The 14,014-nt window shown below is 47.4% G+C and overlaps 1 protein-coding gene across 1 annotated transcript; it reads left to right on the forward strand.

Moving 5' to 3' along the window:
• Window positions 1–1,060: 1,060 nt before the first annotated feature.
• On the forward strand, window positions 1,061–13,193 carry glsa (glutaminase a). The gene is made up of 18 exons (XM_084004131.1): window positions 1,061–1,424; window positions 6,392–6,488; window positions 6,660–6,778; window positions 8,084–8,213; window positions 8,296–8,375; window positions 8,469–8,632; window positions 8,769–8,827; window positions 10,153–10,185; window positions 10,360–10,418; window positions 10,545–10,611; window positions 10,722–10,772; window positions 10,865–11,041; window positions 11,146–11,277; window positions 11,375–11,467; window positions 11,703–11,764; window positions 11,877–11,953; window positions 12,060–12,123; window positions 12,282–13,193. Exons 1-18 carry the CDS (start codon window positions 1,183–1,185, stop codon window positions 12,427–12,429), a joined length of 1,854 nt encoding a protein of 617 aa, XP_083860257.1. The 5' UTR covers window positions 1,061–1,182; the 3' UTR covers window positions 12,430–13,193.
• Window positions 13,194–14,014: the final 821 nt, after the last annotated feature.

A 14,014-nucleotide genomic window follows, 5' to 3' on the forward strand; every position in this document is an offset into this window, starting at 1 on the left:
TTCCAGTGAGTAATCTCTGTTTTAGGTCATTATTTTATACGTGAGGTCAAACTCCGCCCACCCAGGCCACAGAGGAGGTCAAAACAAACATTAAAATGCTGTCCGTCTGACTCAGGTCCCGCACAGAAGGATAACGTCTGTCGACATGAAAGGAATTTGCCCTGACAAATATGTGATATGATTCAATAAGAAAGGTTGGTTCTTGGATAGAATGAGAAAAGGTAAATAATTCATCAATTGCAAAGTAAAATGTCTGCTTCTGGTCTCCAGAAGTATAAGCAGAGAGAAAAATAAAGCTGCATGCATGTTGAAAACAAAAACAAATAGAGTAGGCTGTCATCACTGTGGATGAGATTCTATTCTAGGTAGCTCTAAACCCGTTTCCGACCAGGAGATGGCGCTGTTACCAGGCTGCGGGGGAAACCGCAGTCTGAACATGTGCAGTACCCCAATCAGCCACATGGTGTCAGACCAAGACAACACACTAACGTGCGTGGGCGTATGTGCTACTGACTTTAATTCATTTCACTCAAGTACTAAGCTGCAAGGACTGACATGAGACCAGCAGCGTCATGTCGACACTGTCACGTAAAAGATGATTATTTCTCCGGAACATGCAGTGGAGCGTGCACTAATCGTTTCACCTAATATCAGAGTTATGTAACCGACTTTTAGGCTATTTTTTAAGGTGATTCTACTCTAACAGCCCATAAAGATGAGTGTGTTCCCTAGAATTGTATATCCACTATAATATTAATTAGATCCAATTAAGTATCTGTTATATACTTTGATGTTTCCTCCCTATACTCAACATAGGATTCTTGAATGCCTTGTGTAATCTGTAACAAACTTAAAAACAGTGTAAAAGTGTGTATACATGCATAATCGCTATAAAATTGCCATCGACTTTGGAAACTGATAGCGATAATTCATCCAAACTGTAGTAACAGTTTACGAGACAGTTCTGAGGATGGATAGCCCTCCTGGCCAATCAGGCGCGTCTACGCGTTGTCGTGCTCCAATCAAAGCTCGTGTCGCGTGAGCGGTAGGCTGTGTCCCGCCGCTGTTGAGTCACCGGGAGGAAGAAGACCGTTACTCGGCCCAGAAAGCTGCCGTTAGAAAGCTCCAGACTTCTTCCCTCGGCCGGACTTCGTACAGAGAGTCTCCCCCGACGGGATTACGATGTTGCATTTTCGGTCAACGGTGGCGCTCAAGGAGTTATTTCCGTTGACGGGGAGAGTCGCCGTTAAAGGGACACCTGCCGCCGCCGCCGCCCGCTTCAGCACCGGGAGTACGGATGGCAGGGCGCCGGGCAGAGGGAGGACATTCCCCCCGCAGCACCTCACCAGAAGACACGCCGTGAGAGGCTTCTGCTCCAAGGTTGACGGGCAAAATGAAGCCGCCAAGGACTCTTCGGCGGAGAAGTGAGTAACGTTACCCCCGGTATGTGTGTGTGTGGGCAGATGTTAGCTAGCTGCTAGCTCCGCGATTAGGCCGATCTTCGTAGGGAAAATGACACATTTACAGTCGCGTGCGCAGCCCATGACATGTCAGGGCGTCTGGGAGCCATTACTTAAAGTGTATTTGTTATTGAAATAAGGCCGTATTTACAGACAGAATATACGCCGAATTGAAGAAACACCGCTAATATTGCTGTAGAAGTACATGTTGTGATCTGTTACGTATGTCTTGCATTTAAAATCGAGGCCTAATGTAAGTAGAGGACATTTACAACGTAGTTCGGCGGACGCGTCACGCAGAGGCTAGCTGCTTAGAAGCTAGCTCCGATGCTGTTTGGGTGGGCGGGCTAGCAAGCCGGCAGATACGGGATCCATTATCGGACATATTAGTTAGCTCCGACCAGATTTAGTAATTACACTGTTACGGGGCGTACCCACCAAACGCGATGAAACTTCATCGCGCGACAAGATTACATGTAAAGTCAATGCAAAGACGCGATTAGACGCTTCATCGCGCCGGGCGACGCGATGGACGCGATAGCGCGGCGCGATGGACGCGATGGACGCGAAAAATCGCTTCATCGCTTCATCGCGCCATCGCTTCATCGCGCCATCGCTCGAGTTGAAATAATTGAACTTTTGCGGCGAATTCGCGTGAAGACGCGCCGCGACAGCCTATCAGCGTTGAGATCGTCACCGACGTGCTGACGTACGGACGTCCTGGTGTTCCCTCGCTTTTTGCCACAATATTTATATATTATATTATATTATATATTGCCCATAATCAAAGTTGGGGGGCGCACGCACGCGCGCGCACACACACACACACACACATACATACATATCAATCCCAGCTCTTTCACACACAGAGATCTTTTTTTTTTGCGATTGTTTATCACTGGGGCTTATGGCCGGCTATGAAGCACCAGTTCTGGGCAGAGCAGCAGCTAAACCTCCCGGTCCTGTACCCTGGTTAGCAGGTCTTCAAACTGGGCAACAGTCAGCCTGAAGTACCGCTGGAACCGGCCGTCGTCCAGGCGCAGCTCCTGCAGGAGACGGTGGAACTCGCCGAGCTCACGCCGCCTCCGTAGGGTAGCATGCACCCAGAACCGACGTCGGCGCCTAGCCCGCAGACGAAGCTGGGAACTTCTCCAGAGTAGATACAGTGCAGCGATGGTGGTTATCTCAGCCATGATCGACGAGAGAATGAAATGGCGGAAGAAATGTTGTTGTTTGGGCGAGCTCGACGCGATGACGCGATGCCGCGATGAGGCGTTTTTTGGCATATTGGACCGGCGTCAAAACTGGAGCGTCTAGCGCGACGCGATTTCATTTGTCGCGCGTTTCAATCGCGTTCATCGCGTTTGGTGGGTACGCTCACTAAGTCAGTGTTTATTGATCGCGAGAACTTAATATTAATGTTGAACTTAATGCACCAAACCTCAACTCTCTGTCCAATGAAGGTCAGTCGTCATGGTGACGTAGGAAGGCAACCAACAGTTATTTTCGTTAGGGATGTAACGTATTGATCATTAATGATTATGTCCATAATATGGCACCAATCATGACGTGCATTAATCACAGGAAGTCACTTTTTTTTATTTGATTCTCATCCACAGTCAGAGAGATTTCCCATTCAGGGTGACACAAGGAAAGCAACTTTAATATATATTTACATAGATTTATTATGATACCTATCTAATATATAATGGGCTGATATTCTGCCAGCAGACCAGTATGAATGGATTAGAGACCTTTTAATTAAACTTCAGACTTAACTGAGGTGTTTGGTTGTTAGTATGAAGTATTAGCTGGTAAAACACAGATCATCAGTCTATTGTTATTAAAGCAGCTGTGCTTCTAGCCACCACGCCAGCCGGTCTCTTCCCTCCAGACACTTCACTAGCTAATAAAACGCCTCATTGCCCTCGCAGGCCGTGTGTTTCTGTTCACGGACGATTTGCTGAAGCTGGCAGCCACTTAGCTCAGCTGACTGGTTGTCAGCAACATCTTGTTTCCCCTGGAGCTTCATTGAGGCTCTTCTTTTAAATATCCACCGCTCAGGTTATGTGTTTGACAAATCACAGGCAGTGTTTACATGTCACAGCACGTCGAGGAACAGAAATAAGCAATATAGGGTTAGAAGTCTGAAGTAGAACCTGGTTGACGTCCCAGGGGCCCAGACAGCGTTCTAGTCTGGTAAAGAGGCCCCTGAGGCTGTGTCAGGCTAATAAGGGGTTAAATGTTTGTCATGCAGGGCAGCTTATCCCTCCCACATGCTTTTTCCACGGTTTTGCACCAAAGCCTGGATGCTGGCGAGCTGCCCGGCAGTTGTCGGGACCTCCAGGAGAAGATGAGTCACTCACACAGATTGATTTGTGCAGCGCCGCCTTCTCTCACGCTTTCACGTCAGCCTCCGCCCTCCACACCAGCCTGTCCTGATGTCTGTGAGGCGGCGAAGACGGCGCCACCGTCCGGGTCACATAAACACAGCGGATACGACAGGCGATTGATCTACAGACGCTCGATATCTCTGCTGGTTTGCAGAGTATTAGCAGAATATTGGAGACCTGTTAGTTTCCCTGTAACAGAGACACAAATGTCCAAACTAGATCTCCAGTCGAGGGATGATTCCACCTTCCTGGACACAGTGAATCCCAGCTGACCTTTAAAAAGACCCAGACGGAGGGAAGCGAGGCGGCGGTGGCGGTGCTAACGAGAGCAGCTGAAGTAGATTAACAAGCTGGTGCAGCCTGAACCAGATGTTCCAGAGGTGATGAGGTTCCCTCACAGGCCTCATTATCAACAAGAAGTATGTTGGTCCATGTCCGTGTGTCTTCGTGGTTTAATGGGTCCAGTCCTGAGGGGGACGGTCCCACACACCACGGAGGAATTAAACTTTCTACTTGACCTTTTTCTTGACCTTCCACTCTGCATAAAAGAAGTGTATTAGGATTTTGTGATAAAGATATAGAAAGATATAGAAATATGTCGTTTTTCTCAGCTAGCTGGACGAGTCTGTTGCTGAGGCATTGTAGATAATATTAATAATAATAATAGGATGTAACTGGATTGACCATTTCTGGCCTGGAATGAGTTCAGAAACAGGTTTTGGAGGACTGACTGCTGAGGGGAATTAACTGAACGTTTACTTGCTTATTTTCCTGCTTTCTTTCTGTCTACTGGGGGACAGGACATGCATCACATGCAAAGGATTGTGGGTGTTTTTGGAGCATGCAGGTGGGATTCTGTGGAAGGATCCTTCCGTGATGTGGAGAAACACCCATGAATTCATCTAATAATGAGATTTTCCTTAATGACATACTGTATTCACAACTCACTCATTTCTGTTGTCTTGTTCCTTTGACGGCAGCTATGAGTTATTCCAGTATTCATAATCAATTTCAGTGAACAATGTGATTATTTGTGTACATTTTGTTAATGGTTCTATTATACTGGGCTGCTGATGTGTTCATGTGGGTAGTAAATGTCATGTTCACTCGTACTAATTCACTATTATTCCCTCTTCACTCTCTCCCTGTTGTTGATCTGCTTGCTTTGCATTTGTAAGTATGTTTCTATTCTTTTATTTTAGTAGTGTAGTGTTTTCTTCTGTTCTCCAGTAGAATTAGAGGTTTTCTGCAAAAAGCCTTGAAATGACCTCACTTCCTGCCAACGGCTGCGCTTGAATCCCCTCTACCCCCCCCCCCCCCCCCCCCCCCAAACACACACTCTCTGATGTGTATTCCTTCCTGACCAGCTGACGTCCCGTCCGGTTAACGAGGTCAGCAACCCCTCAGAGTGGACCGGTCAGTACAGATGTGGTCCAGCATGTTGGGATTTAATTAATGTTCCTGGTTTAACGGTTGCTATGGAAACCCCCAGTATTCACTTATTAACTGATGGCTCAGCGCTGCAGAATAAATCCAGAGGAAACCGGAAGCTGCCTGCCAACTAAAGCTTTCCCTTCAGACATCCTCTCCTAGCACACAGGCCAGCGTCCCATGATGCATTGCAGGACAGAGTGCGCCTGGGTGCCCAGAGCTTTGCACAAATCCAATTAGGTGTTGATATGAATCATAGCAGAGAGCTGGCTGCGAGCTGGGAGCTGCCTCCTGACACGCTACTAACCTTCCTCCCTGAGACGACCTGTCGTGGAAGCGCTGCTAGGAATACCAGCCAGACTATAATACAAGATGATGACTGTGAGAGCACACTGGTCTCCATGGGCAACAGAAGCTGCGCAGTGTCGCAACGAATGGGGACAATAAACATGTCAACATGAGCGTGAGCTTAATAAAGTCTGCAAGCAGCCGTTCAGCACTGCAGGATAGAAACGTTGTGGGCTGGCTGGCTAGCTGGCTGGCTGGCTGGCTAGCTGGCTGGCTGGCTGGCTGGCTGGCTGGCTGGCTGGCTGGCTAGCTGGCTGGCTGGCTGGCTAGCTGGCTGGCTGGCTGGCTGCCTTCCACATCCCAGCTGTTGAGGCCCAGTCATCACAATTCCTGGGCCGGGCTTCTATTCAGCAGACTGGCTTTGACACACACAGTGTAGACGAGAGGCTTGTGAGGTTTTCCGTCTCCATGTGCTGCTGCTGCTGCTTCTGCTTCAGCCCTCATGATTTACCCAAAATTAAAAACAATAAACAATTGTAAATTCTGCATAAGGAGTTTTAATTTGGGTGAAATGGTTCAAAACGATGTTGTTAGCTTATGTTCCTTCCTGGCTGGTATTCTGGAAATGACGCAGTGACCCGTTTACGTTACAGTGGCCTCACAGCAGCATCCTAACACAAGTCAGGATGCTGCTCTGAGGTCAGTGTAAGGTAATGTTTTGCAGTGCAGTGTTACAGCTATGACTCCATGTTTCCAGCATGGCGGGCCTCACCGTGGAGCTGGTTCCTCACTGTGCTGCCTCTCTGTTCCTCCCTGCAGGAGAAGGAAGGCCGGCATCCTGCCCAGCCTGGAGGACCTGCTCTTCTACACCATTGCAGAGGGCCAGGAGAAGATCCCAGCTCACAAGTTCACCACGGTGAGTTCTCACACAGGAGCGACTTCCCAACATCAAACCAAGAGGAGACAAAACTGAGAGAGAGTTCAGATGATTTAACTGCAGCGTTGCTCCTCTTGTTGGTCTCTCAGCTCAGACACGTAGATGTATTGATTTGTTGCCATAACGATGATGCCCCCCCTCTTTCTACAGGCTCTTAAAGCCACAGGGCTTCGCACGGGAGACCCCCGGCTGAAAGAATGTATGGAGATGCTGAAGGTGACCTTGAAAACGACCTCTGACGGAGCACTGGACCGGCACCTCTTCAAAAAGTACTTGTTCTCATCCTTCCTTTAGCTTTCTTTTGCAGTATTGCCGAGTTTGTCAAAATGAAATATACATAATAATATATACCTTTATTTGTGGGTGAACGCTGGTGGTCTTCTGTGTCTAAGTGTTTATGCTGCTCAGAGGCCTCTGCAGCAGAGGAGGGTCATCACCGCATATCATTTATTATTCATCATTCCTCCATTTGCACGTCAGCAGCATCTCGTTGAGCTTTTCGTTCAAGATCACGAGAACACGTGAATAGCAAAGACCACACCTTCGAAGAAACGTTTGAAAGGTTTATTACAGAAGAACATGATTGATGTACGAGGCTTGAATTGTTTGTAGCTCATCAGCTTTGCCAAATGCATTGTGGGGAAGCTATGGTAGGGAATCTGCTGTAGTAGAGGAAGAGGGAGGAAGAGAAGAAGATGATGGGGGGGCAGACAAGGGCGGAACAGGAGGAGGAAGGAGAACGGGGTCTGGTCCTGCTCCTGAAACCTCTTCAGACTGCAACACACAATAACTGTAACTGTAATCATAATTAGTAATTAGTGAACTGGAGGTGAAATGGGAGATATTCACAGCTCCCACTGTGACCTCTGAAGGGAACCCAAGGTCCCACCGCCTCCCTGCCTCGGCAGCATCACTGCTGTTTTCTCCCCGCCGTGTAGGAGAGCTGAGATAGAAGTGGGTGACAGCGTGGGTGAGAGTGTGGGTGAGAGCCGGGGCAGATGATAGCTCCCCGGGGTGCTGGATCGTGACCCATCAGAGCCCAGCACTGCCACTCCTCTCCAGGCTTATTTATAGAGCTCAGCCTCACAGAGAAGCACGTGAGCAGAGCCGAGCGTGTGTTTGCTCTGCAGGGATTAGACCTGACAAAGCTCTCTGCTGCTACCTCACCGCCTGGTTATGTGTGTTTGCCGTCTCTGCGCTCCAAACGCAGCAACGCCCATACTGTACAAATACGTGCATACTCTGCTATATTAATGCCTTTGAGAAACCGGGACACAAACGGAAATCCTCCATACGTGCTCACCAAGCGGTTAGAGGTTTCCTCCTGGGAATAAAGGCTCCACACACTTCTTACTCCATGATATTAGAGTCTCAGAGCTGCCGCTGCTGGGACCAGTTCAGCTCCAGTAGCAGGACTTCTGACACTGATCAGTCTCGATCAAAGGCCTAACACTGAACCACAGAAGAAGACAGACAGAACTTCCACAGACACTGAGTTCAGCTTCCTGAGGCTACCCGCCGCCCTGTCTCACGTCTCCTGTCTTGTGTCTCGCATCTCCCGTCTTGTGTCTCAGGTGCGTCCAGAGCAACATCGTTCTGCTCACCCAGGCCTTCAGGAAGAAGTTTGTCATCCCAGACTTCCAGTCCTTCTGCGCCCACATAGACGAGCTCTATGGCAAAGCCAAGAACATGCAGGGGGGGCAGGTGAACGAGGCCTCCAACACACACGGCACCTTCAGATCTGGATGTATACATTTATATAAACATGTGTGATGTCATGCTGCAGGTGGCCGACTACATTCCCCAGCTGGCCCGGTTCAGCCCCGACCTCTGGGCCGTGTCCTTGTGCACCGTCGATGGACAGAGGTACGTTTTCAACGCAGGTTCTCATTTGTAAAGGATTTCTGTTCCTCTTGACGTGGACGTCAGAACCAAACCAGCTGTGTGTCTGTTTGCCAGGCACACCGTCGGCGACACCAAGGTTCCCTTCTGTCTGCAGTCATGCGTGAAGCCGCTGAAATACGCCATCGCCGTGCACGACCACGGCACCGAGTACGTGCACCGCTTCATCGCCAAAGAGCCCAGCGGCCTGAGATTCAACAAGCTCTTCCTGAACGAGGAAGGTGAGACAGCGACCGGCTGCATAATCGGATTAAACTGCACACTGCACTGCGTTTTCAGGTTCTGTGATGTCGTGTAGTTACCGACGTGTGTGCAGAAGCATCTTTACAAATGTGTTCACACTTGTGTCTCCTTCAGATAAACCCCACAACCCCATGGTGAACGCAGGTGCTATCGTCTGCACCTCCCTCATCAAGGTAAGATGCATTTACTCAACCAGAGTTTGGACACCGATCAACTCAAATACTAAATACTGTCAGTGATTTAAAAGAAGGAATATCTTTAAAATGTGGCGTCCAGATTATGAGGGCTTCTCTTCTAACTGCAGCTAAAAAGAACATTGTATGAAACAGAATTGTAATCTGGAGAGCGTGTTTCCGGCGGATTAGCCTACGTGGGGAGATTACAGTTCTTTATAATCAGGCTGAGAGCAGATTTGGTTGAAATCAGCATCAGATATCCAGGGTTCAGATGGAGACCAACATCAGCCGGTCTACCCGTTTCATTATCACCTGCTGGTTTCAACTCTGACCTAAAATAATATATAATAAATCAGGATTTAAAAAAGGTTTTTTTCAGGACAATCTTCTGAAGTAATTTATTTAATCTTTGGGGGGAAAAGTAATTGTAGTTGTTGTAATGCACCACGACCCCGTGTTGGGAGTAGGATGAGGATCGTCGGCAGATTAGCACCAATTAAAATAAATGTCTAGCCTGAAGAAGACATGACAGTAATGTAACATAACCCTAACACACACTTCTCATTTGCAATGTACCTTTTCCAGGCTCGTTGTGTGGTTTGATGTGTTGTTGCATATTTTACAGCATTAGGATCTTTGGGAAATTATGAGCACTGCAACAGGTCAATGACGTTGGTAATTTCCCCTCTTTAATTGTTTCCCCCTCTTTGGTCTGGATTTGAAGCTTTTAGCCTTCACATGGCTGTTTCTGAATGTTTCACCCGCATTCTCCAAAACTGTTTATATGTCCGGACTATAAACAGTATTCAAACACTGGTTTATATCATCCTCCATTGTTTTCTGTAGGGGAGGACCTCTTTGTGTTTTTATTTCCATGCTTTTAATCTTTAGAATAAAGGTAGTCGGTTGATAAAACCCCAAATGTCTCCTCACACTGACCTGGCCTTTAACACGTTAGTAGTGTAGCTCATCCCATTAAAGCTATATTTATATATCTTATCTACTGATTCCCTATCATCTCCCCCAGCTAACGGTGCTGGACAACATCCGTGTACTCTCACAGTACCTAGAAAACCAAGCTTTACTTCCTCCGCTACCTCCCATGGTTGGATGAGCTGTTTTCTTTCACCTTGTCCATCTCCAGCTCCGTCTCCCACCTCTAATCGTAATCCATCTGATGTCACAGAGTGATGAGTTTTAAAAACAGTAGTGATGTTAGTTTAGTGCTAATATCATGACATGGTACCTTCTAGTGGCAGTTTGATGTCATTTACCGTTAAAAATATACCGTCTAATACTGTTTTTTGTTTCTTGTGTTTCAGCAAGGGTCAAGCAACGCTGAGAAATTTGATTATGTGAGTAAGACTGTGTGATTGTGATTATTCTTGTTAAAGACGTGCATGTCTGGGATAATAACTCCAAATAGACGATTGTTGTCGTTGTTTAAGTTGAAAAACCCAAAGATATTCAGTTTACGACGAATGACTTATCTCATGGTCTTCTGTAAAGTAATCGGCTCTGCTTTGCAGGTCATGAACTTCATGAACAAACTGGCAGGAAACGAGTACGTGGGCTTCAGCAACGCCACGTGAGTTCAGCAACACACCGCCATGTTTTATTGATGATGAGTCATAGAAAGTCGTGATCTATGACGTCATCGATGCTGTCTGAACACAAAGCTCCTCCCCCTCCCTCCTCCCTGTGTGCGTCACAGGTTCCAGTCGGAGCGAGAGTCCGGAGACAGAAACTTTGCCATCGGCTACTACCTGAAGGAGAAGAAGGTGGGGTCAAAGGTCACCTGCAGCCGAGGGACACTGTGTTCTGTGCCTCTACTTTAGTCACACATCTATATTCTAGGGTTGTCATGTTGTTGACGGTGTCTTTCTCTCAGTGTTTTCCAGAGGGGACGGACATGACCTCCATCCTGGACTTCTACTTCCAGGTAGGTGGAGCCAGAAAAAATATATATATATATATATATATTTAAATAAATCTAACGATAACTATATGTGTGTGTGTGATCTTCCCTGTCAGTTGTGCTCCATCGAGGTGACCTGTGAGAGCGCCAGCGTCATGGCGGCGACTCTGGCCAACGGCGGCTTCTGTCCAATCACAGGAGAGCGTGTGTTGAGCCCCGAGGCGGTGCGAGACACTCTGAGCCTGATGCATTCCTGCGGCATGTACGACTTCTCGGGACAGTTCGCCTTCCATGTGAGTCTTCATCAAACTCTGCTCCTCTTCAGTGATGTCTAGTGCAGCGTTGCTCACCACACCTCCTCCTCCTCCTCCTCCTCCTCCTCCTGCTCCTCTTTCAGGTCGGTCTGCCAGCTAAATCTGGTGTCGCCGGTGGGATTCTGCTGGTTGTTCCCAACGTGATGGGCATCATGTGTTGGTCTCCTCCACTCGACAAGCTGGGCAACAGCGTCCGAGGCATCCAGTTCTGCACGGTGAGCTGCGCTAATAAAAGAGCTCATATTATCATTAAGGACGAGGAAGACGAGCCGAGACCTTATTTGGGTGCTAACGATGTGTGTTTTCTTTCAGGACCTGGTTTCCCTCTTTAACTTCCACAACTATGACAACCTGAGACACTTTGCTAAGAAACTGGATCCTCGCAGGGAGGGAGGTGACCAGAGGGTGAGTCCGAGCAGCACACTCCTCCATCAGCCTCCTTCATCCTCTAAAAGCCTGGAAACTGTTTCTCCGGTTACATTTCTTGTTGTGGTGCATTTTCGGTCAAACATGTTTCAGTGCTCGGTGGCCTGGATGCTGCATGACCTTGTAGTGCAGCATTTTACTCCACAGTGCCATCTGGTGGGAAATGTCTGTAACTAACAAATGTTACTTGTCGTCTGGTCCGGTCGTGTTCCAGGTGAAGTCGGTGATCAACCTGCTGTTTGCTGCGTACACCGGGGACGTCTCGGCCCTGAGGAGGTAACACGTCACTCGCCTCCTGTTCCACTCGGCTTTGTCTGTGAGCGTTAGCAGCGTGGCATTTATGAACCGCAGTACCAGGAAGCGTGTTTGACCGTGGTTGTCTGTCCAGGTTTGCGTTGTCCTCCATGGACATGGAGCAGAGGGACTACGACTCCAGGACGGCGCTGCACGTGGCGGCTGCAGAAGGTGACGAGACCGCCGACGATGATGTGGCCATCAGTTGTTGTTATGCGTTTGTGGAGCTGACCTGTGTGTGTGTGTGTGTGTGTCTGTGTGTGTGTGTGTGTTTCAGGACATGCTGAGGTGGTTCGCTTCCTGCTGGAGGCCTGTAAAGTCAATCCGGTTCCCAAAGACAGGTCACTGCCACATTTTTATGACCATATTTCTGACATTTGATCAGATATCGAAAGCTACTTGACTAATTTATTTATGAAAAATCATCTTTAGTTCCAGTTTGTCTGAATGGTCTTCAGACCTCCAACGTGGCTCTCCTTCACCTCTGCTTTGGTTGCAGGTGGGGAAACACGCCGATGGACGAGGCGGTCCACTTCGGCCATCACGACGTGGTGACGATTCTCCGTGATTATCACACCAAGTACAGTCCTCAGGAAAGCCCCGCCGACAAGGAGAACGCCGAGAAGAACCTGGACGGGCTGCTCTGATGGGGGACACCTGAAGACCTGAAGCTGGACGGTTTTAGAAAACAGCTTGAACCTGGATCAGGAAGGAAATCCTAAAAAACAACAGTTGAAAACAGCCAGACAAGAGGGTGTCCTGTGAAACAACTTAGATGAAAGTTAGCAGCCCCCGATCCTCCAGTGTTAAAGCTCCTGATTTTGTAATATATTGATGTATGTACTCATTTCTTCTTCTGTATCAGCTTTGTAGGAAGTGACCAGCCGCCCTGAGGATGCTGGGTAAACTCAGCTGCGGTTGGTGAGTCGACGGACTCCGCTATTGGTTAATTCTGAAAGGCTGAAAACAGGAAGTAGCAGGCGTGCCCTGGTTTCGAAACCTTCGTCACTTCATCATCACAGCGTGGTGGAATGTATCTTCCCCAAAAAACATTGGTGTGTTCGTATGTGTGTGTGATATTTATTTCTCTAATTAAGAAACATTTGTGTGTGTGTGTGTGTGTGTGTGTGTGTGTGAGACGAGGATAAATGAGTGTAAATACGTGTAATATGTGTATAGTTGTGGTTCTGTAGTCAAAGATTCAGCTTTGATCACAAGGTGACGTAGATTTCACTGAAAGTCTGGATTTCGGTTTTAAATATGACATTTATTTAAATGTAAACTATTAAATATTCAGCCTTTTAAAGGCTACGGCTCATCTTATGTCTGTTTTTGTTTTTACCCAGAAAACCTAGTTTTATTTCTCACCATTACACTGTATTATTTGATGTATTTATTTATTTTTTTTACACAAGGAAATAATGTAAACACGTCAGCCAAAGTTTGGGTTTGTTTTTAGATATCATGTGTGACACTGCCGGCGCTGACAGCAGATTTAATGAATTAGGTTTGTTTGATACGTTATGATTTGCACTCAACATGAGAAACTTTATTCTAAATCCTACGAAACATGAAACACACGGAAATGAATTCTGACGAAGATAATGTATTATTCTTTGTCGAGTGCACCGGCTCCTTTGGTTTCTCGCTGTAACTCTCCTGTTGGGTCCAACCGGTCTTTCCCTTTATGTTAACGTAACGTGTTGACTCTGTCATGACTCACATGCATCCTGATGGTTTCGATGTAACCTGGTGGTGCTGCAGAGGACTCAGGAAGGTCTCAGGAAGGTCTGAAACACTCCAAACCAAACTGAAGGAGCTTTATAATGCAGACAGATTGTTTTTGAATCTATGATGTGCAGACGAATCTGTCATACTTGAATGGTTGTGCAGATGTTTAGTTTTTCCCAGCGGTTCTGTGTTTTTGTAGCGTGTTGGAAGTTTTGGATGTTGTTTCTGCACAGACGAACTGAACCGGGCAATCGACACCTCAGTGATGTCAACAATCCAGTCCAAATGTAGTGCGTTTGTGTTCCTCGGGTTGGGATCAGTTCAGTCACTTTGATTGAAGTTATTTATTAAAACAAGCACAAAAACTCCACCTTAAAACGGCAGTACTCTGAGAAACAATTAGCAATACCAACGTTAATGATTGTACGATCAAATTAGCAATACGAGCTGATCCCGACCGGCGGCGAGCGGAGTGTTCTGAATGTAACGTGTTTGTTTGTG

Source organism: Eutrigla gurnardus, assembly GCF_963514095.1.
Source record: "Eutrigla gurnardus genome assembly, chromosome: 24".
Lineage (NCBI taxonomy): Eukaryota > Metazoa > Chordata > Actinopteri > Perciformes > Triglidae > Eutrigla > Eutrigla gurnardus.